This window comes from Musca vetustissima, unplaced genomic scaffold (assembly GCF_032173495.1).
Source record: "Musca vetustissima isolate MV318-11 ecotype Yass unplaced genomic scaffold, APGP_CSIRO_Mvet_v1 utg20336, whole genome shotgun sequence".
Taxonomy (NCBI): domain Eukaryota; kingdom Metazoa; phylum Arthropoda; class Insecta; order Diptera; family Muscidae; genus Musca; species Musca vetustissima.
The window spans coordinates 230932-257046 of NW_026886023.1; the positions used below are offsets into that span (position 1 = coordinate 230932).

A 26115-nucleotide genomic window follows, 5' to 3' on the forward strand; every position below is an offset into this window, starting at 1 on the left:
TTCGTTTTGCGATCAACCAAACTCTAATCTTTCCATGGTATGATTGAATTTGATTATAAGGGGAGATCTGGGCTTCTAGAAAGGAAACATCATTTAGTTAAACATGAATCTATTTTTGCACCGGACATAATACCTCCTTCTTCTTGTAATATCAATAAATTAGTGTCTGAATGCAGATAGACTTATTATCTATATAGGGTACGAATTTATATTATAAACTATTTTGAAGTCTAAGTAATATCTAATATATTAAGTAGCTAAAATTCGATATTATTTTTAAGGTTTCCTGTGCTTCGAGATAGTCTTTGTAGCTAAATTCGACTTTATTTTCATTCTCTAGAAAAAAGTGTGGCCAAATTTAAGAGTACATTTGAGATTTGCATGATCGCAAATTTTTCTTCGAACTATTCCTACCTCAAATTCATATGTTTACAATTATTCACCTTCCCCTCTATTTTGTGTTGATTGATAAAAAATACTTTTGAATAACAATTAAAAAAGAAATTACCTATAATTTTTTTAAACAACAACAAATTGCCAACCACAAAATTATGATTATCCAGAATTATAAAGTGATAATAATAAAAAAACAAAGTGGCTGCCAAATATTTTGCGCTATATAAGAGACATTTGATAAAACCCACAAGTCATTAATCATAACAACGCGAAAATGTTAGGACATAACAAACTACTCTTGGCTGTGGTTCTGACGACGGTCATTACACTAATCACGCCAATTCAATCCTCAGTTATACCTCCCAAACTCAGCGGTGGTCGTATCAAAGAAGGACACATTGTTGGTGGTATTGAATCGGATATTACACAAACTCCCTATCAAGTTTCCGTGCGTTTGGATACCAGTGTTCTGTTGCACATTTGCGGAGGTGCCATTTATTCTCCACGTGTCATCATAACCGCTGCCCATTGCATTAAAGGACGTTTTGCCTCAAATATCCGCATTGTTGCTGGCACTTCATCCATTGTCGATGATGATCCTGGTCATCGGGTGATTAAGCTAATTTATCATCCTGGATATAATAAGAAGACCCATGTCAATGATGTCGGATTGATTATCTTGGCAGATCCTTTGGAATATTCCAAGACGGTACAACCAATACCATTGGCCGCTAAGAGACCTGAATCGGGTAATACTGCCATCATCAGTGGTTGGGGTAAAAAAGATGAATCGGCCACAACGATGACAAATCACCTGCAAATGGCTGAAGTGGAAATTGTTGATCGCGAATATTGTGGCAGTCAATATGCCAGTCGTAGCTACGATATTACCGAAGAAATGATTTGTGCCGGTACAGAGGATTCCAGTAAGGATGCCTGCCAAGGTGATTCGGGTGGCCCATTGGTGGTTGATGGTAAATTGTCGGGTATTGTTTCATGGGGTATTGGTTGTGCTCGTGAAGGTTTCCCTGGAGTTTATGCTAGTGTGGCGTATCATACCCAATGGATTTTGGATAATGCTCAGCCCTATTTGTGAGGTGTGTGGAGATGAGAGAATAAAATGATGCTCGTACGATGTGGAACTGAATGAACAAATTTTTGAACTTAAGCCAACAAAATGAACAAATTTTTGCCTTACATAAATTATATTTTAATTACATATTTAAACCTTGTATATATATTTATATTTTGAAAAAATTAATAAAAAATATTGAATGCAAATGCAAAAATGGAGGAGTGCATTTCAATCCTGCGAAATTATTATAACAGCCAATCAGAAATTTGTATTCCTGGTTGATATATTGAACGAGAAGATCTAGAGGAACGATTGGATCAAAAGGAACTAAGTGAACGAGAGCAAAAAGAAACGACTGGAGCAAAAGGAAATATATGATCGGTTCTTCGCCCAGTTCTTTAGGGCATGGAACCGATCGTTCCTTTTAGAGAATAGTTCTTTTGAACTACTTTGTCAAATTCAATCTTGAAGCGTTTCACTCTTTTACGGACCAGAAAATATATTCCACATAGCGAAAACATATTTTCTCGTAATAAATATGGTGAATATCTTTCTGTGGGTCTCTTGTGTAGAGGAGAGAGAGAGAGAATTTTATTAAACAGGGATCTATTTTTGTATGCAGGCCACATGAGATAAGACCATCTTCTTGTATAAGGCCATATATGCTAAAATGATATAAAATTTGTTCTAGAGTTGGTCAAATTCAATCCCGAAGCGTTTCGCTCTTTTTCCGACCTGAAAATATAGTCCACATAGCGAACACAAATTTTTGCGTAATAAATATAGTGAATATCTTTCTGTGTGTAGAGGAGAGAGAATTTAGTTAAACAGGGATCTATTTTTTATATGAAGACCACTTGAGATCTGCTCTTTTTCGGCTGGGAAAATATAGTCGACTTAACGAACACATATTTTCTTATAATAAAGTGTTCGATAAAAATTGATCTATTTTTGTATGCAGCCCACTTTTATACTTCTTTTATAAAAGGATATATGTTCCAAAATTGAATGAACCATTGGATCCAAAGGAATAAGGTGACCCAGATGAATGTAAGAACGGAACTAGTAATTATAGTAAATGCCCTGCTGTGGGGTTTCCATATAAGTGAGAGATAACTTATTTATGTAGGGTTCTATTTTGGTATACCGTCCACTTGAGATAAGACCTTCTTCTTCTAATGAAGCGGTTTGCTCCTCATAAGAAAGGACCTGAGTCAACGAGAGCTAAAAAGGAACGGCTGAAGCATATCGGACAAGATGAACGAAAGAACGGACCTAGTAATGATCGTTTCTTTTGTGGAAGAGTTCCTTTGAACAAGTTCGTTCCGCAATCGCCCAAATCAACGTTTTCCATTGCCACATATATTATGTTTGAGTCAGATTATGGGCTATACTCTTTTCTGGGGATCTCTTGTATAGAGGAAAGAGAAAATTTAGTAAAGCATGCATCTATTTTTGTATACTGTCCACCAGAGATACGAATTTTGTGTTGTAGAAGGTTATATATGTTAAAAGGAGATATGATTTTCTCTAGAGTTGCAAAATCTCAATCCTGAATTGGTTCGCTCCGCAAAAGGACTGGTATGTGTCAGTTAATGGGTCTTAAACCTATCTATAAAGACTCCTTGCGTTTCAGTTAATCTATAAAGACTTCGTGTTCTTCAACTCTCTTATGTTTGTGGAAACCATATTCTTCAGCTTGTTTATAAGTATTCTATGGCCTACAGTTTGTCTCCCTTCAGCTCGCCAATAAAGGCTCAAACAGCTCATATATTAAGGCTGCCTTCAGCCCTCCTATGAAGACAACCTTCAGCTTGCCTACAAAACTTCAGTACGCCTATAAAGAAATTATTGTATACGTGGCCTGGAGATAGTCTTTGCAGCCCAACTTGACCGTTTTTTTTCAAACCTAAAGTCAAAAATGTGGATTTTATTTATGTAGGTTTTCATAATGCAAGTCACTTTACAATAACGGATTTTGATAGTAAACTTGAGAGGTCACTGATATCTCCCTGTATGATCTTATTATCTGACCTTGATTAATACCATCATCTTCTGTTTTTTCCGAAATCTCAATTAAATTAGAAATCTTACTTTAAATTAATTTTAAGGACTTCTTGGTTCCATACTTTCCTTACCAGGCCTCTGAATATACAGTAAGTTTTGATTCAGGACCTAGAAAATAATTCTCAATGAAAATTTCATTGATTTTATTAATTAATTTGTGATTGCCTTGTGTAAACTCAGTGATACACTTCATTACCTTGGGTTTGTTCATTTAACGCCTAAAAGTACTCTTTACAAATGTTCACCGCAATGAAAGCGATGGGAATTTATTAGTAGGCACTCGAGAAATAAAGGAAAATTAAATTAAAAAAACTTGTTTATTTGTTGTTGTAAATAAAAAAAAAATAAAAATCGACCAAAATATGCGAACAAAATTTTAGTATGAAAAAGGTCTTTTTAGAATGGACGCAAAATGTCCAATATTTGCTATGAATGAATAAAACCCGTTCTTTATATGCAGCTAAAAATCTGACCAAAAAGCCCAATTTTTGGTATGAATATGAATAAAACTCTTTCTTTAGGTACAGCTATAAACCGACCAAAATTTTGTTGGTATGACCCAAAAATATAATTTTTTTATATACATCTTTCCGTACCAAATAATAATGAAATCCGACCAAATTTTGTTATTATGACCCAAAATTCTTCAATTTATACCAAAAATTCAGAAGTTTGGGCCAAACAAAAAAAAAAAAAAATTTGGTATGAAGAAACAATAAAAAAATCTGACCATAATGCCCAATTTTTAGTATGAATATGAATAAACCTCTTTCTCTAGGTGCAGCTATAAACCGACCAATACTTTCTTGGTATGACCCAAAAAATATCATTTTTTATATACACCTTTCCGTACCAAATAATAATAAAATCCGACCAAATTTTGTTATTATGACCCAAAATTCTTCAATTTATACCAAAAATTCAGAAGTTTGGGCCAAACAAAAAAATAATTTTGGTCGGTTTTTTTTTTTGTTTTATATAGAAATTGGTAGGTTTATAGCGGTATAATCTGGATTTATTTATTCTTACAAAAACATTTTTTGGTCGAATTTTTTCATTTTATAAATAATTTATTTTAATAATAAATTTGCACTTTATTTACCATATTTTCCAATGTTATCCAAAAAATCCTATCAGACCTCACGTCTGAGTAAAGTCTTGCCAGTAAATCACTAATCAGCCACCTAACATTTGTTTTCCCTGGCCGAAAATCATGCTTCAAGATAAATGATTACGTCTTGATTTATAACCAACGGGAGGAGGTGGTAGTCTAATCGGAAACGAAATCAGCCAAAGATTAATAAATTCCCTTTATGCCGTTAAAACCACTCGCTATAAATACTTCATAATCTTTTTGCAGGCCGTTTAGTGCGAAATCGTGAGTGTGTTCGGTGAAATGTTGAAATATTTCGTATTGTTGTGTGTGGCATTGGTCCTTGTACCCAGCCTCGAGGCTGGCAGCGTTCCCACCGTTCCCATGCTGGATGGTCGCATTGTGGGCGGCAGTGATGCCACTATCGAACAATATCCCCATCAAATCTCGATGCGTTATCGTGGCAGACATCGTTGCGGTGGCAGTGTCTACACCAGCAATATCATCGTTTCGGCTGCCCATTGTGTTGTCGGCGATTTGGATCTGAGCCAATTGACAATTGTTGCTGGTTCCACCTACTTGGATGATGTACAATGGGAGTTGCCTGTGACCAAAATTATTGTCCATGAGAAGTATGGTGGCAATAATGATTATGATGTGGCCATATTGGTGTTGGGTGGCGAATTCCCATTCAACAGTAGAATTCAACCAATTGGCTTGGCTAAGGTTAGACCCGCTGATGGTGCTGAAGTTATTGTTACCGGTTGGGGTACTTTGGTCGAAGGTGGTGATATTCCCAATCAACTGCAACAGGTCACAGTCAATCATGTTGAGCTGAGTGCTTGCAAAAAGAAGTATCCTTTCATGTTGACTCAGCGTATGTTGTGCGCCGGAGTTCCTGAGGGTGGTAAGGATGCCTGCCAAGGTGATTCTGGCGGCCCATTGATTTACAACAATGAATTGTTGGGTGTTGTATCATGGGGTATTGGTTGTGCTCGTAAAACCTTCCCTGGTGTTTATGCTTCGGTGCCTGATCTATATGAATGGATTGAGAACATCACACGTTCGCAAACTGTTGAATATGATTTCTTGTAAACGAAGAGCGGGGGAGTGACGTGAGAGAAGATAATAAAGAAAATTTAATCTATGACTGTGTTTTTATTTTATTGCCTAGCCTTAACAGGTAATATTTTTTGTTTTTGAAATGGGAAGAGAATATCTGATCACTTTAAAAGAAAATATATTCTTCTCTGATGCAGATAATCTAATATGCCTTTAAAAAGAAAATAAAAATGGTAATCTTCTAAAGAAAGTGCTACTTTTCTGTGAAGAGAATCACTAGCTTTTATATTAATCGAATTTTGATAAAGAGGACCTGCTGGGCCAATTGTAAAAGGACATTAGACTTTGTCCTAAAAAAGGGATCTCATTAGATTTCTTCGTTCAAAGTTAGACAAGGCTTCAATAGGTCTAAGGCACAAGACCTCTCTTTGGCAGTAGTTGGTGTGTAAAAAAGCCCAAAAGAGTGCTTCTCTGTTTGCCCCTGGTCAAAGGAGTATTTTCCTGAGGAACTGATATCAATGGGTCCAATAGGTCTTCTGTGTTTCATTCCATATTCATTTTATTTATAAGAGAATCCACTCTGCAAATTTTAAAGCGGAGCAAGAAATTATGATTTTCTAACATTTAGAAGATTATCTCTTCGATCTTCTCTCCAATAGAAATGGGACCATCGATATTTTGCCTTATAGAACTCTACCTAGTAGATATTCTCCATACAGGAAATATATTCTACCCTTAAAAATGCACATACGGGGATTATTTTTGAAGAATTGACCTCTATTATCCGCAAATGTGATCCCATTGAGTCAGTTTAGAAGAGTTGCTAATTCTATACAAGTCAGGATAATAGGAATTTTGATATAGTCTTTATAGAATAGGAATGTTTTCTCTATAGAAGTTGGGCCAAATGATTCCATATAAGACGATGTTATATTTCTCTAAAGAAAATCGTCATTTGGCTCTATCGAGGCCATTGGCTTGTAATAATCGAGGCATTTCGATTAAGTTCTCTGTAGGAGAAGACCAACTTTGCCTTTTATGGCCAACTAGGAAGAGGATCTGCAGGAAATCCTCTCAATAGGAGAGGATCGAATTGGACGATTTATCAATTTTACTAAATAGAAGAGGACCCTTTGGAACTTCTTCTCAATAGGCGAAGTCCCATTAGGCTTTTTCTCTCGATTTGAGAAGACTCACTGGAACTTCGTATGAATATTAGAGGACCCATTGATACATTGTCCCAATAACAGAACCCATCGGGACTTCTTTTTAATAGGAGAGGTTCCTGTTTGGATTTAGTTCGGCTCAAGGTTAAATAAAATGCTGTATTATGATTTCTGATTTTTTATTTTTATTTTCCAATATTTCGACTGTCTTCGACAGTCATCTTCAGGGAAATAGTTTTGAGAGAAGCTACAGGTTTGTTACACCGTCTATGCTAAGGTTCCACTGAAATTCTTATCAATTGGAGACCTAGGATTTCTTGTTAATAGGAAAGGACCCATTCAATAGTGAAGGACCAATAGGGACTTTTTCTCAATTGGAGAAGGCCAATGGGACCTCTTCTCAAGAGAAGAGAACTATCACACCTTGAAAAAAATGAAAAAATATTCCTTTAAAAATCCACGCCTTAGGGCTACATGAAAAATATTTTTTAAAAAATCCACGCCTTAGGGCTACATGAAAAATATTTTTTAAAAAATCCACGCCTTAGGGCTACATGAAAAATATTTTTTAAAAAATCCACGCCTTAGGGCTACATGAAAAATATTTTTTAAAAAATCCACGCCTTAGGGCTACATGAAAAATATTTTTTAAAAAATCCACGCCTTAGGGCTACATGAAAAATATTTTTTAAAAAATCCACGCCTTAGGGCTACATGAAAAATATTTTTTAAAAAATCCACGCCTTAGGGCTACATGAAAAATATTTTTTAAAAAATCCACGCCTTAGGGCTACATGAAAAATATTTTTTAAAAAATCCACGCCTTAGGGCTACATGAAAAATATTTTTTAAAAAATCCACGCCTTAGGGCTACATGAAAAATATTTTTTAAAAAATCCACGCCTTAGGGCTACATGAAAAATATTTTTTAAAAAATCCACGCCTTAGGGCTACATGAAAAATATTTTTTAAAAAATCCACGACTTAGGGCTACATGAAAAATATTTTTTAAAAAATCCACGCCTTAGGGCTACATGAAAAATATTTTTTAAAAAATCCACGCCTTAGGGCTACATGAAAAATATTTTTTAAAAAATCCACGCCTTAGGGCTACATGAAAAATATTTTTTAAAAAATCCACGCCTTAGTGTTACATGAAAAATATTTTTTAAAAAATCCACGCCTTAGGGCTGCACGAAAAATATTTTTTAAAAAATCCACGCCTTAGGGCTACATGAAAAATATTTTTTAAAAAATCCACGCCTTAGGGCTACATGAAAAATATTTTTTAAAAAATCCACGCCTTAGGGCTACATGAAAAATATTTTTTAAAAAATCCACGCCTTAGGGCTACATGAAAAATATTTTTTAAAAAATCCACGCCTTAGGGCTACATGAAAAATATTTTTTAAAAAATCCACGCCTTAGGGCTACATGAAAAATATTTTTTAAAAAATCCACGCCTTAGGGCTACATGAAAAATATTTTTTAAAAAATCCACGCCTTAGGGCTACATGAAAAATATTTTTTAAAAAATCCACGCCTTAGGGCTACATGAAAAATATTTTTTAAAAAATCCACGCCTTAGGGCTACATGAAAAATATTTTTTAAAAAATCCACGCCTTAGGGCTACATGAAAAATATTTTTTAAAAAATCCACGACTTAGGGCTACATGAAAAATATTTTTTAAAAAATCCACGCCTTAGGGCTACATGAAAAATATTTTTTAAAAAATCCACGCCTTAGGGCTACATGAAAAATATTTTTTAAAAAATCCACGCCTTAGGGCTACATGAAAAATATTTTTTAAAAAATCCACGCCTTAGTGTTACATGAAAAATATTTTTTAAAAAATCCACGCCTTAGGGCTACATGAAAAATATTTTTTAAAAAATCCACGCCTTAGGGCTACATGAAAAATATTTTTTAAAAAATCCACGCCTTAGGGCTACATGAAAAATATTTTTTAAAAAATCCACGCCTTAGGGCTACATGAAAAATATTTTTTAAAAAATCCACGCCTTAGGGCTACATGAAAAATATTTTTTAAAAAATCCACGCCTTAGGGCTACATGAAAAATATTTTTTAAAAAATCCACGCCTTAGGGCTACATGAAAAATATTTTTTAAAAAATCCACGCCTTAGGGCTACATGAAAAATATTTTTTAAAAAATCCACGCCTTAGGGCTACATGAAAAATATTTTTTAAAAAATCCACGCCTTAGGGCTACATGAAAAATATTTTTTAAAAAATCCACGACTTAGGGCTACATGAAAAATATTTTTTAAAAAATCCACGCCTTAGGGCTACATGAAAAATATTTTTTAAAAAATCCACGCCTTAGGGCTACATGAAAAATATTTTTTAAAAAATCCACGCCTTAGGGCTACATGAAAAATATTTTTTAAAAAATCCACGCCTTAGTGTTACATGAAAAATATTTTTTAAAAAATCCACGCCTTAGGGCTGCACGAAAAATATTTTTTAAAAAATCCACGCCTTAGGGCTGCATGAAAAATATTTTTTAAAAAATTTACGCCTTAGGGCTACATGAAAAATATTTTTTAAAAAATCCAGGCCTTAGGGCTACATGAAAAATATTTTTTAAAAAATCCACGCCTCAGGGCTACATGAAAAAATATTTCTTTAAAAAATCCACGCCTCAGGGCTACATGAAAAAATATTTTTTAAAAAGTCCACGCCTTAGGGCTACTTGAAAAAAAAAACTTTTTTTTAAATCCTCTTAAATATTTTTTATTAAAAAATATAGTTTATTAAAGTAAAAAAATATATTTTTAATTTGTTTTTTCAAAACTCTTTCTTTATTGTTTTTCTATTATTTTTTATAAGTTTGTCCCACTGTATTTACAAAAATTCAATAGTAATCGTCGAATACTGCTCAATCCATTCCCGTAACATCACAACATTGGTATAAACACCAGGGTTGCCACGGCGAGCACAACCATAACCCCACGAGACAATGCCGACCATTTGGCCCTTAACCAACAAGGGGCTGCCAGCATCACCTTGACAAGTATCAACACCACCTTGCAAATAACCGGCACAAAATTCCCATTCATTGACATTCGTCCAGAAGTAAGCTTCACGACATTCCTTTAAATCCAAAATTGGCACTTCCACCGATTTAAGACCATCATCGAAATTCATTTCAAATTCCGATAATTGACCCCAACCGGCCACCAAACCCTTGGAACCTTTAACGGGTGCTTGCGTGGCCAAAGTGACTGGTTGCAAAAATTGGCTATTAAAAGCGAATTCCATGGTCAAATGGATCAGGGCAATATCAGCTGTCTGATGTTCAACGAAACCCTCCACCAAATACATTTCACCTTCTTGAGTGGTGGCGGAACGTTTATTGGTAGCGGCGACAATGTGGGTACGTTGGGGCACAGCATCCTTAACACACGAACGGGCAGTTATCACCACCTTACTGGAATAAATGGTACCGCTGCAGTAGTGTTCGTAGGCACAGGCATCACAGAAACGGCGACGAATCGACACTTCGAAGGGGAATTGAGTAATGTGCGATGGCATGGGATTTCCCACGACACGTTGAATGTTGGCAGCATCAATGGGTGTGACAAGCTGTAATCCTGCAACAGCCACCAAGGCCAAAAGGCTAATAAAATTTTTCATGTTCAAATTCCACTTCCGCCAACCGTATCGGGACGTCTTTAGTGAAGAAATTTTTACGTTGAACTAAACTTGGAATTTGTGGTTTATTTCCATGTTTTTTCCCCGACTGATTGGTAGTGGCGTTCGGCAGTAAGCCAATTGTTTACTTTGATAACATGTCTAAAATCATATATCACTGAGATAAGAAGTTCGATTTTATATTAGGGTTGTATTGTTCGGTTATCAGATTGAAAACGGTGGCCATTGATTAAGTAATCCCAATATTGGGCAATATTGCCGGATGTTTGTCAAGGAAGTGGGAGAGAAGATGGGAGTTGTTGAAGAGTCAGTGAGAGAGAGAGAGAGAGAGAGAGGGTAGTTAAAGAGGTACATGCGAACCCACTGATCATTCTCCTAACTGAAGGAGGCACGACGGACCATCGTCTTTACAAAGAATAACTGGGACTTCTTCTGCATAAAAAATTATAGGTTGGGACACAATATAGAAAAGGACCTATCAGTATGAGAGGGTCATTTAGGCTTCTTATTAATAGGAGAGGACCCACTGAGACTTTTTCCCGAAGTATTCTTTAAAAAATCCACGCCTTAGGGCTACTTGAAAAAGTCTTCTTTAAAAAATCCACGCCTTAGGGCTACTTGAAAAAGTCTTCTTTAAAAAATCCACGCCTTAGGGCTACTTGAAAAAGTCTTCTTTAAAAAATCCACGCCTTAGGGCTACTTGAAAAAGTCTTCTTTAAAAAATCCACGCCTTAGGGCTACTTGAAAAAGTCTTCTTTAAAAAATCCACGCCTTAGGGCTACTTGAAAAAGTCTTCTTTAAAAAATCCACGCCTTAGGGCTACTTGAAAAAGTCTTCTTTAAAAAATCCACGCCTTAGGGCTACTTGAAAAAGTCTTCTTTAAAAAATGTAAGCTTTGTGTGCTCTTAAAAAAAATATATTTTTATAATTTCCTTAATTACAAATACAAATTTTTATTTATTTTTAAAAAAATATTTATTTAAATAAAAAATCTCCATTTTTTGTTTACAAATTAGCCGATATGGTATCATCCACCCATTTCTTCAAACTTGCCACATAAGTGTAGACACCGGGCAAATTAGGCCGGGCACAACCACGACCCCATGAAACCAAGCCGACAAGTTCCATATTGTAGACCAATGGGCCACCGGTATCACCATGACATGAATCCTTGCCACCACTCAGGTAACCGGCACAAATCATACGTTCCGTTATTTCACCAGCACCATGTAAGCTGCCACATTGATCATTACCCACCACGGGTACTTCGACTTCAGAAAGTCCCTTTGTCGAGGGACCATTCTCTGCTTCATAACCCCAACCGGTAACTGTGACCAAACGTCCATTGGCTGGGCGGGATTCACGTATTTCAATTGGTTTAATCAGAGGATGATTGAAATCGAAGACATCATCGATGATAATCACAGCAATATCATAATCCACAGTCCATTCGGAATAGCTGGCATGATGTATCCATTTCAGGGCAGGATAAGGCATACCATCATAACCCAAGCGGTTATTGGCACCAGCCACAATCATTACCTTTTCTCCGTCCTTAATGTCCACCACACATTGGGCGCCAGTAATAACAGCACGTTTGGAATATATGGCACCGGCACATTTGTGTATATAGGGGTCATTTGGTGTGGATCGGTAGCGTATCGATACCAAATAGGGATGTTTGGCAATATCCACATCACGACCACCAACAATACGGGCTTCGGGTGCGGCACACACCACCGTGGCCAAGACCAATAATAAAATTGTTTTGATCATCATTATTATCCACGGGTCTTCCTTCTCTTCCGAGTTGCTTCTAATAACTAACAATGGAATATTTATTTTTCTAACAATAATGGGGGTATTGATGGACTGGAATGTTATCTGGCGATTCCCGGCTTTTTTATTAGAGTATACGGTGTATTATCGATGTTGGCCAAGGAAATACTCACATAAGTAATTCGTTAATAATAAAAATAAAAAAAAAAAACTTAAACCCCTTTTAAAAAAAACTTGCGGTCAACAGTTGCTATTTTTTATTTTCTAATTTGTACTTTATATTTAGGGGTAATCTAAAAATGTTATGGCCGATTATAAAGATTAGAAGAATTTTGTATTGATTACTCTCCTAATCAATACAAAAAGAAACTCTCATTTCAATATGACAATTTGTTTGTGAGTTAGTAGAGGAGAGAATGGATAAAGAGAGGGAGAAATGTTTGTCTTCATGTCTTTCAAATTCTTTGCGAAATATAATTTTTGCGATTTAATGAATAGTTTTCTGGTTTGCTTTGGGTAACGCCTAAAAGCATGCAACAGAATTAGTAACAAGTCTATTAGTTACTATTGTGAATATTTGTAAGAGAAACCCTGATTGGGGAGGCGTGGATTTTTTGAAGAATATTTTTTCAAGGCCTAGAGAGTCGTGGATTTTTCAAAGAATATTTTTTAAAGCCAAAAAAGGCGTGGATTTTATAAAAGAATATTTCTTTAAGTCATAAAAGAGGCGTGGATTTTTTAAAGAATATTTTTTCTAGCATTACAAGAGGCGTGGATTTTTTAAAGAATATTTTTTCTAGCATTACAAGAGGCGTGGATTTTTTAAAGAATATTTTTTCTAGCCTTAGAAGAGACGTGGATTTTCTAAAGAATATTTTTTCAAGCTCTGAAAGAGGCGTGGATTTTCTAAAAAATATTTTTTCAAGCCTTAAAAGAGGCGTGGATTTTTTAAAGAATATCTTTTCAAGCCTTAAAAGAGGCGTGGATTTTTTAAAGAATATCTTTTCAAGCCTTAAAAGAGGCGTGGATTTTCTAAAAGAATATTTTTTCAAGTCTTAAAAGAGGCGTGGATTTTCTAAAGAATTTTTTTCAAGCCTTAAAAGAGGCGTGGACTTTTTAAAAGAATATTTTTTCAAGCCTTAAAAGAGGCGTGGATTTTCTAAAGAATTTTTTTTCAAGCCTTAAAAGAGGCGTGGATTTTCTAAAGAATTTTTTTCAAGCCTTAAAAGAGGCGTGGATTTTCTAAAGAAATTTTTTCAAGCCTTAAAAGAGGCGTGGATTTTCTAAAGAATTTTTTTTCAAGCCTTAAAAGAGGCGTGGATTTTCTAAAGAATTTTTTTCAAGCCTTAAAAGAGGCGTGGACTTTTTAAAAGAATATTTTTTCAAGCCTTAAAAGAGGCGTGGATTTTCTAAAGAATTTTTTTCAAGCCTTAAAAGAGGCGTGGACTTTTTAAAAGAATATTTTTTCAAGCCTTAAAAGAGGCGTGGATTTTCTAAAGAATTTTTTTTCAAGCCTTAAAAGAGGCGTGGATTTTCTAAAAGAATATTTTTTCAAGCCTTAAAAGAGGCGTGGACTTTTTAAAAGAATATTTTTTCAAGCCTTAAAAGAGGCGTGGATTTTTTCAAGCCTTAGAAGAGGCGTGGATTTTCTAAAGAATATTTTTTTTAAGAATTAGAAGAGGCGTGGATTTTCTAAAGAATATTTTTTTTAAGAATTAGAAGAGGCGTGGATTTTCTAAAGAATATTTTTTTTAAGAATTAGAAGAGGCGTGGATTTTCTAGAGAATATTTTTTTTAAGAATTAGAAGAGGCGTGGATTTTCTAAAGAATATTTTTTCAAGCCTTAGAAAATCAACGCTCGACTGGTCTTTGAAAAAAATAAACCTAAGCATTTCTGGTCCGCTCGACAGGTCTTTGAAAAAAAAATTAAAACCTAGGATTTCTGGTCCGCTCAACTGGTCTTTGAAAAAATTTTTTTAACATAGGCATTTCTGGTTCGCTCGACTGGTCTTTAAAAAAAATTAAAAACCTAGACATATCTGGTTCACTCTACAGAGTTTTGATATTTTTTTTTTTTTTTTTGTTTTCCATCTTCGCTCCAGTGGTCTGTTATATATGGGGTATACTCCCACAGATCTTAAACCTCCCCTAAAATAAATATACATATCTTCGAGATAGAATGAGACTTTAATATTTCTTCTTTATTAAAATTTTTTTTTAAAAATCCATTTACAACTTTTCCACCTCCGTTTCAATCCACTCCTTAAAATGCACCAAATTCGTATAGACTCCAGGATAATCCGCGCTAGCACAATCTCGGCCCCATGACACCAAACCAATGGCAGCATTACGATAGACTAAAGCACCACAAAATGACCGCTTTTAGGCAATATAGGTATAGCACATGTGAATTCGGGAAATGAAAGAGGGGAGGAAGCAGCTACTATGATTAATAAACGTAGTCATATATTACACAGCATCACCATAACAAGCATCAGCATGCTCGCCACCCGAAGCGCATAACATTGCCTCCGATATACGATTTCCACCATAGGCTTTGTGACATTCCTCCTCATCCACTAAAGAAACTTCGGCAACTTGCAACGTGTCCGAATATTCGGCACTGGGATTTGCTACAGTGGTACCCCAACCCGAAACAATTAGAGAACTTCTAGCCTTTGGCAGAGCGTCTGCAATGGCGATGGATGCAATATCCTTGGTCGGGAAGGGTGAAAAATTGAAAGATAATTTCAATAAAGCCAAATCATTGTCATAAAACCAAATATTGTAATCGGGATGTAGGAGATATTTTTCCACCAAAAATATGGAACTGTCGTGGCCGGTGCGATATTTGGATCCCGCCAAAATGTGTAGGTGATTTGGTTCGATGCCAATAATGCAAGTGGCGGTGGTGAGGACAATACTCTCAGAGTAAATGGTTCCCGAGCAACGATGTTCAAATGGCGCGGATTGATTCTTTTTGTAACGCACTGAGACCAAGTGAGGGGTGACAGCTATATTTTCTTCGCTACCTCCTACAATGCGGGACTCCAGGGCGGTGGAAGAGGCAATAATGCCAAGAGATAGCAACAAGTAATACTTCCACATGTTTTTCGTTTGTCTTCTTTTGTTTTTTGTGCTCTAAATGTTAGCAAAACTCCGATTTTGTTTTCGTCACTTTCACACCCAAAATATAACTGCCGAATGATCGGCTATTAATTTAGATTTGACAGAAATATTCGATTAGGTTATTTTGTTTTTGGTTTCTTAAAATATTATCGTATATTAGAGTGTCTTTAGCCAGAGTTATTATCATTATTGTTGTATTTTATGATTACGATATTTTTTTTTGTGCGGACGTCTAATACCACCTTATCGTGGACAGCGATAACATGACGATTAGCAAGAAAAGGGCATAAAATTGAATGTGGTTGTATTTTTTGTTATTGTTCTGTTATTGTTTTTCTTTAGCTAATTTTATTTATGTCTTGACATTCTTAATGTGATTTGACATTTATTGGCCTTAATTAGTCATAGAAAGGGAAATATATTTCATATCGAAAATTTTGAACTTCGTATTGAAAATTTGGATTTTGAACAAAAATAACCAAAGTTCGAAGAATAATATACACTTCAGAATTTATTTCAGGAATATTTTTTATCAGAGGAATTGATTTTGTTTTTGAGACATTGCAGAGGCGTGGATAGTTTTAAGAATATTTTTTCAGGGACTTGTGAAAGCGTAGACTATTGGTCTGTTCCCGTACTACAAGAATCTACTAGTTTTTACTACGATAACGAATTTTTCTTTTATGATATCGAAGAAAATAGAAAAATCGAGTAGAATCTTGCAGTACGGGAACAGGACCATATGTAAATAATAGTTTTCAGGGTATAGAAATGGTGTGGATTTTTTAAAGGAATATTTTTTCAAGGCCTAATAGAGGCGTGGATTTTTCAAAGATTATTTTTTCAAGGCCTAATAGAGGCGTGGATTTTTCAAAGATTATTTTTTCAAGGCCTAATAGAGGCGTGGATTTTTCAAAGATTATTTTTTCAAGGCCTAATAGAGGCGTGGATTTTTCAAAGATTATTTTTTCAAGGCCTAATAGAGGCGTGGATTTTTTAAAGATTATTTTTTCAAGGCCTAATAGAGGCGTGGATTTTTTAAAGATTATTTTTTCAAGGCCTAATAGAGGCGTGGATTTTTTAAAGATTATTTTTTCAAGGCCTAATAGAGGCGTGGATTTTTTAAAGATTATTTTTTCAAGGCCTAATAGAGGCGTGGATTTTTTAAAGATTATTTTTTCAAGGCCTAATAGAGGCGTGGATTTTTTAAAGATTATTTTTTCAAGGCCTAATAGAGGCGTGGATTTTTTAAAGATTATTTTTTCAAGGCCTAATAGAGGCGTGGATTTTTTAAAGATTTTTTTTCAAGGCCTAATAGAGGCGTGGATTTTTCAAAAATTATTTTTTCAAGGCCTAATAGAGGTGTGGATTTTTCAAAGATTATTTTTTCAAGGCCTAATAGAGGCGTGGATTTTTTAAAAATTATTTTTCCAGAAAATGGTCTAGTAAAAAATAAATGTTTTCATTCATGGTACATTAGGGTTAATAATTTTTTGGGAGACATTTAAAAACTATGTATAATTTTTAAGGTTTGTGAGATCGATTATGGACATCCTAAGTAGACAAACACAAATTTTGTACCGTTGAGAAAACGTTTTTATTTTCTTAATCTTGGCCTACGATAGGCAATAAACTTATGATAGGCCTTGAAAATATATATATATTTTTTAAATCCATGCCCATGGACGGTCATAGAAATATTAAAAAAAAATCAAATCTATGATAGACCCCAAAAACATACGCCTCAGCTAACTATGAACCGTTCATTCCATTTATATTGGGACATTTAAGCGTATGACTGTTGTCGATACGTATACGACGCCCTTTATTTGAGTTTATCAAAATGATATAATATTTTGCGATTCATTATATTCTAAAATTTATTATTATTTCTTTTAACTTTTTTTTCATAATTATTTTTTTCGGCACAATCCAATATTTCGAAAATATTCCTCATTGTTTTCTTTGAGTACACTTGGACGTATAATTAATATTGTTATGTATACGTCACCATTGTCATTCACGGAAGTTCGCACCCTTAACATTTTATAAATTAACAAAATATATACACAAAATATTTTTTTTTTGTTTTGTAAATAAAAAATTCCATATTCGATTTGATAAGGTCATGCTGCACCACACATATTATTATCTCTTGTAAATCTCTGACGCGGGCGAATTGATAACAAATCCTTCAAGTAATTTATTACTTTGGCTAGACCGACTGACTTAAGAGATAGTTAGTGAGGGTAGTATAAAAGCTATGAGGCTCACTCAATTGGTCTACAGTCTTATCATAACCTCACCCTTGGATAAACATGAAGTTGTGGATTAACGCTTTGGCAATTTGCCTTTGGGTGACATTAACCTCCTCGGCCTCTTTGCCTTTGGATGGCCGCATTGTGGGTGGCTATGTAGTGGACATTAAGGATTTTTCATATCAAGTTGGATTGCAAAAATTCGATTCGATCTTCTGTGGCGGTACACTGATTTCCAAACGTTTTGTTTTGACTGCTGCTCATTGTACAGCCGATTACTCACCAACTGTTCCTCTGTATAGTGTGAGAATTGGCACTAGTCGAAACGGAAAAGGTGGCCTATTACTGCGACCCGTTAAAGTCCATCAACACGAGAAGTATAATTTATCATATTTGGATTACGATTTTACCCTCTTGGAACTGGAAGATTACGATGAATCGCTGCTGCCTTTTAAACTGACCTATGCTAAATTGCCGCTGGTCAATAAAGATTTACCTGATGGCACTTTGGCAACAATTTCCGGTTGGGGTTTTACCAAAAATCCTGAAGAATCTAATGAAGTTCTACGTGCGGTTGAAGTACCCATCTTTAATCGTGAAGCTTGTGCTGAAATTTTCCCATCGTTGAGTGAACAAATGTTTTGCGCCGGCTACCCGGAGGGTGGTAAGGACTCCTGCCAAGGTGATTCGGGTGGTCCATTGGTCCACAATGGCACTCTGTATGGTGTGGTTTCATGGGGCGTTGGTTGTGCCCTGCCCAATTATCCTGGTGTATATGCTCGTGTCTCGGCTATATTGCCATGGATTGCGGAAAAGACTGGTTTTGAATTGATGTAAGAAGTTATTACGAAGGGAAATAAATGATTTGAAAATGTATGGCAAATGTGGTTTTATTTGAAAAAAAGTGTTCCAGAATGTGAAATTACAAAATATTTGTGGTTATGTTGATCGTATAGGTGTATATGAACTCGTAAAATATTTTATATTTGTTCCAAAATGTTGAATTTAGCCAGATCCAGAGGACAGAATTCGGAGTCAAAAACAAAATTATAATTTGTTACGCATATTGTACTAAATTGAACAAAAATATTTTAAATATTTCAATAGAAAAGTCATGGTTGTGAATATTTGCATGCAAAGGACATCAGAGCGTATGGCCGTTGTTGATGCGCATACAACCCATGGTATCCTTAATTATTTAAGAATTTTATTTTTTTTAATAAACACCTCTAGTAGGACCTGAAATATGTTTTTTTTAATAATCTACGCTCTGTTAGACTTTAAAAAAATATACTTCATAAAATCGACAACTCTGTTAGACCTTGAAAAAATATTTTTTAACAAAATCGACACCTTCAATAGGCCTTTAAAAACAAAATAAAATATCTCTTCAGTATGACTTTAGAAAAAAATATTTTAAAAAATCCATGCCTTTGGTAGATCATGAAAAATACGCCTAAGCTATGTATTGAAAAATATTTAAAAATCTAAGCCTACCTTAAAAAATATTTTTAAAAACTCCATGCCTATGATAGGTCGTTCATTCCATTCATGAGGGAATATTGGAGCGTATGATTGCTGTTAATACGTATACGCCCTTGATTTGAGTGTATAAAACTGGCGTAATAATTTCTGATTCATTATTTTCTACGATTTTTATTATTTTTAAAAATTTTCTGCATAGTTATTATTTGTTCGGCACCATCTAATATTTCGATATTATTACTCATTGCTTTCTTTGAGTACACTTGGACGTATAATTAACGATGTTATGTATACGTCACCATTGTCTGTCATTATCGGGTTTTGCACATTGATTCTCTATGTTCTATAACATTTTTACCAATTAAAAATATATAAATATATACAAAATTTTTGATATGAGCCTTACACAGCACACAGATTATAATCTCTTGCAAATCTCTGGCGCCGGCGACTTGATAACAAATCCTTCAAGTAAAATTATTACCCCTCCTCCCATCATACCAGCCAACTACCTGTTATGATGGGAGGCAGGTAGTATAAAAGCTAAGAAGCTCGAGTAAATATCGCACAGTCTTACCGTAACCTCGCCCCTTGGATTAACATGAAGTTGTGGGTTAACGCTTTGGCAATTTGCCTTTCGGTGGCATTAAGCTCCTCGGCATCTTTGCCCTTGGATGGTCGCATTGTCGGTGGCTATGAAGTGGACATTAAGGATTTTTCCTATCAAGTTGCCTTGCAAAAATTCGATTCGGCCTTCTGTGGCGGTGCACTGATTTCCAAACGTTTTGTTTTAACTGCTGCCCATTGTACAGCCGATTACTCACCAACTGCACCTCTGTATAGTGTGAGAATTGGCACCAGCCAAAACGGAAAGGGTGGTCTATTGCTCCAAACCATTAAAGTCTATCAACATGAGAAATATAATCCCGCATATTACGATTATGATTTTACCATCTTGGAATTGGAAGATTACGACGAGACATTGTTACCGTTTAAATTGACCTATGCCAAATTGCCGCTGACCAAACAAGATTTACCTGAAGGCAACAATTTCCGGCTGGGGTGGTACCAAAAATCCCGATGAATCGAATGCTGTTCTTCGAGCCGTTGAAGTACCCATCTTTAATCGTAAAGCTTGTGCCGAAATTTTCCCTACATTAAGTGAACAAATGTTTTGCGCCGGCTATCCAGAGGGTGGTAAAGATTCTTGTCAGGGTGATTCGGGTGGTCCAATGGTCCATGATGGCATCCTCTATGGTGTGGTGTCATGGGGTGTGGGTTGTGCCCTGCCCAATTATCCTGGTATATATGCTCGTGTCTCGTCTATATTGCCATGGATTGCGGAGAAGACTGGTTTGGAATTGATGTGAGAACTTTTTAAGGGAAGGCAAATAAAAGTATTGAAAATGGAATTACAACAATGTGGTGTGTGATTTTATTTGAAGATTGTCAGAATGTAAAATTAGAAAAAAATCTATAATTTTTTGTGGTCCGGTATATCGGTATACCGTCCGGTATATCGTATACGTGTACATGAACACCTAAAATATTATATATATTATAATTCGGAGCCAAATACAAAATATTGATTTTGAAAGAAAAGGTCAAGATACCGAAGATTTCCATGCAAAGGATATCAGGGCGTATAAGTGTTATCGATGCGCATACAACCCAAGGTACCCTTAATTATTAAAGAAAAGCATCTGAAACATTTTTTTAAATAGGCCTTAAAAATAATATTCTTTTTAATCCAAGCCCTATTAGACTTTGAAAAATATTCTTCATAAAATCGACAACTCTGCTAGGCCTAAAATAAACGCCTATGATAGGCTTTGAAAAATATTTTGTATAACAACCACGCCTATGTTACACCTTGTAACAGTCCACGCCAATGATAGGCCATGCAATTTTTTAAACCTATTCTATAGATGGCAGGTCTTTCTGTAGACATTTTGTTGATTTCTAACGAAGTCCATAAGGGCGTATAACTGTTGTCGACACTTATACGCCCTTTGGTATATTAAATTCTGATATTTGTGGTAAGTTTTTCGGAATAGAAAGAAAGAAAATTCATCAAGGAGGCTATTGCAAGGAGTTTTTTTTCAGAGAATCTGATGTTGTGCTAATTTTTCAATAAAACCTGAGAGATTCGATTTGAAAATTCTTCATGCAGAAAAATTCAAAAAAAGGCTTTAGAAAAATTCATTGATTTTTGATTATTTTGTTAATAGGTCTTGGGGTTGTCTATACAAAGAATTCTGTATACCTGAGGTCTTCGATTTTTGTTCCTCAAAATATTTTCTATAGAAAAAATCTTCAGGAACTTAAAATTTTGCGGTAAACTGACATGTTTTCCTTGAGAGATTTTTTTTTTTTGAAATTCCTCTCCTTTTTCATAACTTCATGCAAATACCCCTACCCTTATTCCCAATATTTAATTATTTCAGATTAAAACATTTTTTTTTTCAAATAATATTCTCAATCATTTATTTCATGCCATTATGTCCAAAAAATGTTCCCCTTCATTTTACTTCCAATCCGGTTTTCTCAGCAATCCATGGCAACACCGAAGTAACTCTCGAATAAACACCAGGATAATTGGGGCGGGCACAACCATAACCCCACGAAACAACACCAACCAAAGTGTCCTTATGGAATAGAGGACCACCGGAATCACCCTGACAGGCATCCTTGCCACCCTCAGTGTAGCCAGCACACAACATACGTTGAGTAATTTCACCAAAACCAAGATAGGCCTGGGCACAGACATCCTGATTGACAAGGGGTACATGGGTAGCACGCAACACACGATTAGATTCGGATGAATTTTGGGTATTGCCCCAACCGGAGACGGTTACCAAGGTGCCATCAGGCAAATCATCGCCACTGCTGCTGGGCAATTTGGCAAATTCCAGCTCAAAGGGTAGCGAACGCAATTCATAGTCTTCCAATTCCAAAATTGAGAAATCATAATCGATATTCATGGGATTGTATTTTTCGTGTTGATGAATTCTCAGGGGTCGGAGAAGGATACCATCCTTGGCGGAGTATGAGGAACCAAGGCGTACCTTAAAACCAGGGTTAACGGCGGAATGGCCGGCGGTGCAATGGGCAGCGGTCAATACAAAACGTTTGGCAATCAAGGAACCACCACAGAAATGGAAACTTCCCTGCAGCGACACTTGGAAGGGTACATCCTTAATGTCCACTTCATGGCCTCCCACAATACGACCATCCAATCGGGGTAAGGGTATATAGGTACCTGCGGAGGTTAATGTCACCAAAAGGCATATTGCCAAAGAGTTCAACCACAACTGCTGGTGTTCCATGTCGATGTTCCCAAGTATCCGGTTACTGTGAAACTGTTTGGAGTTCTTTGGAACTCTGCAGTTTTTATACCATTTGAGGAACTATGCACCACAGTTCTCTTCTAATAAATTACATTGAAGGATTTAATATCGCTGTATGATTACCCAATAGAAGGTTAATCGATGTGTGTTAGTAGAGCAGCTGAATCAGGTGGTTATTCCACCACTTCGATAGCTTCGTCTTCTTGTTACCAACATCAAAATCAGTTCTTGGTCATTTCCAAGATAATGTAAACAAAATTTATGATCACTTCAGGCGTTTACAATGCACTCAACAGAAGTGGTTTCAGGGTTTTTTTTCTAGTGCAATAAAAATACAAGACCCGTGATAGAGTATCGAAAGTGAGAGATTTATCAACAGTCTGGCAACGTAAAATCCATCAATGACCAATCGAATGCATGAGGAACAGGGGAAGATTAGAAGCTCTTGACCCATTTAGGAAATTAAAATGCGGTTAGAATGTTCAGGGCATAATTTTGAAAATGTTCAGAATATTAAAAAACAGTTCGCGCTAAGGTACTATTTTATGTGTAAAAAAGCTAGAGAACTTAATTCCAACTGCGATCAAAGAAATCATAGAGGTCTCAAGTCCATTACAGAAGTTTTTTTTTCTATAGAAAAGACTCACCAAGACCTCAGTTGCCCACTGAAACCATTTATAGGAAAAAATTCATACAGACAGACCTTAGATAGAAAAAATTCCCAGAACTCATATAAAAAATCAGCCCACACTGAGGTATTTTTTTCTTTAAAGAAAAATCTCAATCTGAGGTATTTATTTATGGAAAACACAGAGAACTCTGTTCCCTTAATCTAATATTTTTTAGAAAAAAAAAATCCGAAACCTCAGTTCCCACTCTAAAGTATTTTTTTCCTATAGAAAATAAATCACAGATAGCAGTTTTCTTTGTAGAAACATGAATTACACAGACCTCAGTCCCCACGCTGAGGCTTACTTCTATAGGAAAAAATCAACCAAACCTCTGTCACCACCTTGAAATTCTTTAAAGAAAAAAACATCCAGACCTCAGTTCTCACACTGAGGTATTTTTTCTCTATAAAAAATCTCACACTGAGGCATTCATTTATATAGGAAAGAACCATGTTCCCACAATGAAATCTCCTTTTAGAAAAAAATCTCCGAGTCCTCTGATGTATTTTTTTACTACAGAAAATAAATCGCATAGATCTTAGTTCCTATTCTTCTTTTTATTAAAAACAATTGTAAAAAATCATGTCAGTTTTCAAGAAGCCTGTGGCCTGCGGATTTATTTTCATCACAAAAGCTGAGATCTCAGAGATTTTGCTTTTAAAAATGCTCGAAATATCATGCTAACTTCTATAGATTTTTTGCAACAGAGAATTATTTGATTTTTAACGAAGTTCGTAAGGGCGAATGATTGTTGTCGTCACTTATACGCCGATCGGTATAATGAGAGCCTGAAAAACTCAGAGACGTCAGTTTCCACTCTGACGTATTTTTTCCCATAGAAAATAAATCGCAGAGATCTCAGTTCCTATTCTTCCTTTCAATAAAAAAATAATCTAAAAATCATGTCAGTTTCCAAGAAGACTGTGGCCTTTCTGAGTTATTTTCATCAGAAAATCTGAGATCTCAGATGTTTTACTTTTAAAAATGCTCCAAAGATCATGCTGACTTATATAGATTTTATGCAAATGAAAATTACTTGATTTCTAACGAAGTTCATTAGAGCGTATGATTATTGTCGTCACTTATACGTCGATCGGTATAATGACCTTAGATACTTATAGTGACCTCTTATAAATATTGAATACCTATTTTAAAGTATTTCAGTTTTTAATGTGTTCTTCGGAAGTCAGAGTATATAAACTTCCTAAGATCTTATAATTGTTGTCGTCACTTATACGTCCCTCGGTATAATGATTGAATCTTAAATCTCAGATTTGTTTGCTTCTAAAAATCCTCAGGTTTCTATTTTGGAAATACTGAAGTCTAGAATTGTCCGAATATAATATAGAAGTTGTCTCTTTAAAATCGAAATACTTGAATTTATTATAAATGGTGGTAAGAGCCTTTTTACCACAATGAAATCTTATTTTAGAAAAAAAATCTCCGAGACCTCAGTTTCCACACTGACATGTTTTTTTCCTATAGAAAATAAATCGAAAAGATCGCAGTTCTTTTTCTTCATTTTTATAAAAAAAAATTATGACAGTTTCCAAGAAGCCTGTGACCCTTATGATTTATTTTCATCAGAAAACTGAGATCTCAGATATGTTTGCTTCTAAAAATGCTCGAAAAATTATCCTGATTTTTATAGATTTTTTTGCAATTGGGAGTTATTTGATTTCTAACGAAGTTCATAAGAGCGTATGATTATTGTCGTCACTTATACGTAGATCTTTATAATGGTCTCCTATAAATATTGAAGACCTCTAAAAAAATTTCAGTTTTTAATGTGCTCTTCTGAAGTTAGGGTATCATAATAGGTAGAATTTTTTTTTTCAAGTTTTTTTCAATAGAAAATTATTTCATTTCTATTAAACTTCCAAAGAGCGTATAATTGTTGTCGTCACTTATACGCCCCTCCGTGTATTGAAGGAAACTTAGATCTCAGATTCGTTTGCATCTAGAAAGCCTCAGAATTCGATTTCTATAATTTTTCCAACATAATAAAGAATTTGCAATATTTTTTCCTTATTTATATGGAAAAAGAGGGGTTTTCAGGGGTATATTTTTTAATAGGTCTTCTATTTATAAAATATTGATTTTTTATAGCTGGATAATCTTGTTATTTGCCTCCTGGAAATATCGAAAATCTCTAAAAATGTTTCCCTGTATTTAATGTTTTCTTCTGATGTCGGAAAATCATGCAAGATGAGATTCTATAGATTACAGATTTTTTAGCAATTGAACATTAATTGATTTCTAATGAAGTTCATAAGGACGTATAATTGTTGTCGACACGTATACGTTCGTCGTTAAACTAAAATCTAAATATTTGTATTTTGTTATGAATTGTGATAAGTTTTTCGAATAGAAAAATATATATCCTGATCTCCATAATATTTTTCATACAACGTAAAAGTTTCCCAGTCTTTAGCTTCATACAATGTCAATAGAGCGTATAATTGTTGTCAACGCGTATACGCCCCCTGGCAAATAAAATATACAAATAGAAAAGTCCTAATGGTTTTCATTCCTAAATGGATTATTTTTATCGCATCCAAAAATATTCTCCTTACATAACGAAAATAAAGCCCTAGTTTTCTTAAAAATCTCCAAAGAAAAACACAAGATAATAAAAAAGAAAAAAAAAAAATAAAGCAAGGCAATTTAACAATTTACTGTGTAGTCCATGATTCCCCAAGATAGATGCAATTTGGCACACTTGTTGTGAACGATGTTCGCATTCATCATACCAAATTTTCTTGAAAATGTACAATTCATTGCAATGTTATACAATAAATTCCATTTTTGTTTGTACATAATTCATTATTCATGCAATGTACATGAGAGCGTATAATGGTTGACGGCACATATACGCCACCTGCAAAAGAAAATAAAATATTGT

At 35.0% G+C, this 26115-nt stretch overlaps 5 protein-coding genes across 5 annotated transcripts; 2 read left to right on the plus strand and 3 right to left on the minus strand.

Annotated features, from left to right (window-relative positions):
• Positions 1–670: 670 nt before the first annotated feature.
• On the plus strand, positions 671–1494 carry LOC133333513 (trypsin alpha-3-like). Its single transcript, XM_061541830.1, has one exon. It carries the CDS (start codon positions 671–673, stop codon positions 1490–1492), a length of 822 nt encoding a protein of 273 aa, XP_061397814.1. The 3' UTR covers positions 1493–1494.
• Positions 1495–4934: 3440 nt separating this feature from the next.
• Positions 4935–5726, plus strand: LOC133333514 (trypsin delta). Its single transcript, XM_061541831.1, has one exon. It carries the CDS (start codon positions 4935–4937, stop codon positions 5724–5726), a length of 792 nt encoding a protein of 263 aa, XP_061397815.1.
• Positions 5727–9728: 4002 nt separating this feature from the next.
• LOC133333515 (trypsin eta-like) lies at positions 9729–10520 on the minus strand. The gene has a single exon (XM_061541832.1). It carries the CDS (start codon positions 10518–10520, stop codon positions 9729–9731), a length of 792 nt encoding a protein of 263 aa, XP_061397816.1.
• A 1023-nt stretch (positions 10521–11543) lies between these two features.
• Positions 11544–12317, minus strand: LOC133333516 (trypsin eta-like). Its single transcript, XM_061541834.1, has one exon. It carries the CDS (start codon positions 12315–12317, stop codon positions 11544–11546), a length of 774 nt encoding a protein of 257 aa, XP_061397818.1.
• A 2229-nt stretch (positions 12318–14546) lies between these two features.
• Positions 14547–22518, minus strand: LOC133333517 (transmembrane protease serine 9-like). The gene is made up of 4 exons (XM_061541835.1): positions 21721–22518; positions 19767–19882; positions 14801–15441; positions 14547–14674 (listed from the first exon to the last, which is right to left on the minus strand). Exons 1-4 carry the CDS (start codon positions 22516–22518, stop codon positions 14547–14549), a joined length of 1683 nt encoding a protein of 560 aa, XP_061397819.1.
• Positions 22519–26115: the final 3597 nt, after the last annotated feature.

Bases quoted from the DNA above. Each gene is read 5' to 3' on its own strand.
- LOC133333513 (XM_061541830.1), top strand. From the start codon at position 671: ATGTTAGGACATAACAAACTACTCTTGGCTGTGGTTCTGACGACGGTC.
- LOC133333514 (XM_061541831.1), top strand. From the start codon at position 4,935: ATGTTGAAATATTTCGTATTGTTGTGTGTGGCATTGGTCCTTGTACCC.
- LOC133333515 (XM_061541832.1), bottom strand. From the start codon at position 10,520: ATGAAAAATTTTATTAGCCTTTTGGCCTTGGTGGCTGTTGCAGGATTA.
- LOC133333516 (XM_061541834.1), bottom strand. From the start codon at position 12,317: ATGATGATCAAAACAATTTTATTATTGGTCTTGGCCACGGTGGTGTGT.
- LOC133333517 (XM_061541835.1), bottom strand. From the start codon at position 22,518: ATGGAACACCAGCAGTTGTGGTTGAACTCTTTGGCAATATGCCTTTTG. The intron at 19,883-21,720 runs GTAAAATGAAGG...TCCACTTCATAG, and splicing joins CTGAGAAAACCGGATTGGAA to CCACCGACAATGCGACCATC. The intron at 14,675-14,800 runs GTGATGCTGTGT...GTGGTGCTTTAG, and splicing joins GCATGCTGATGCTTGTTATG to TCTATCGTAATGCTGCCATT.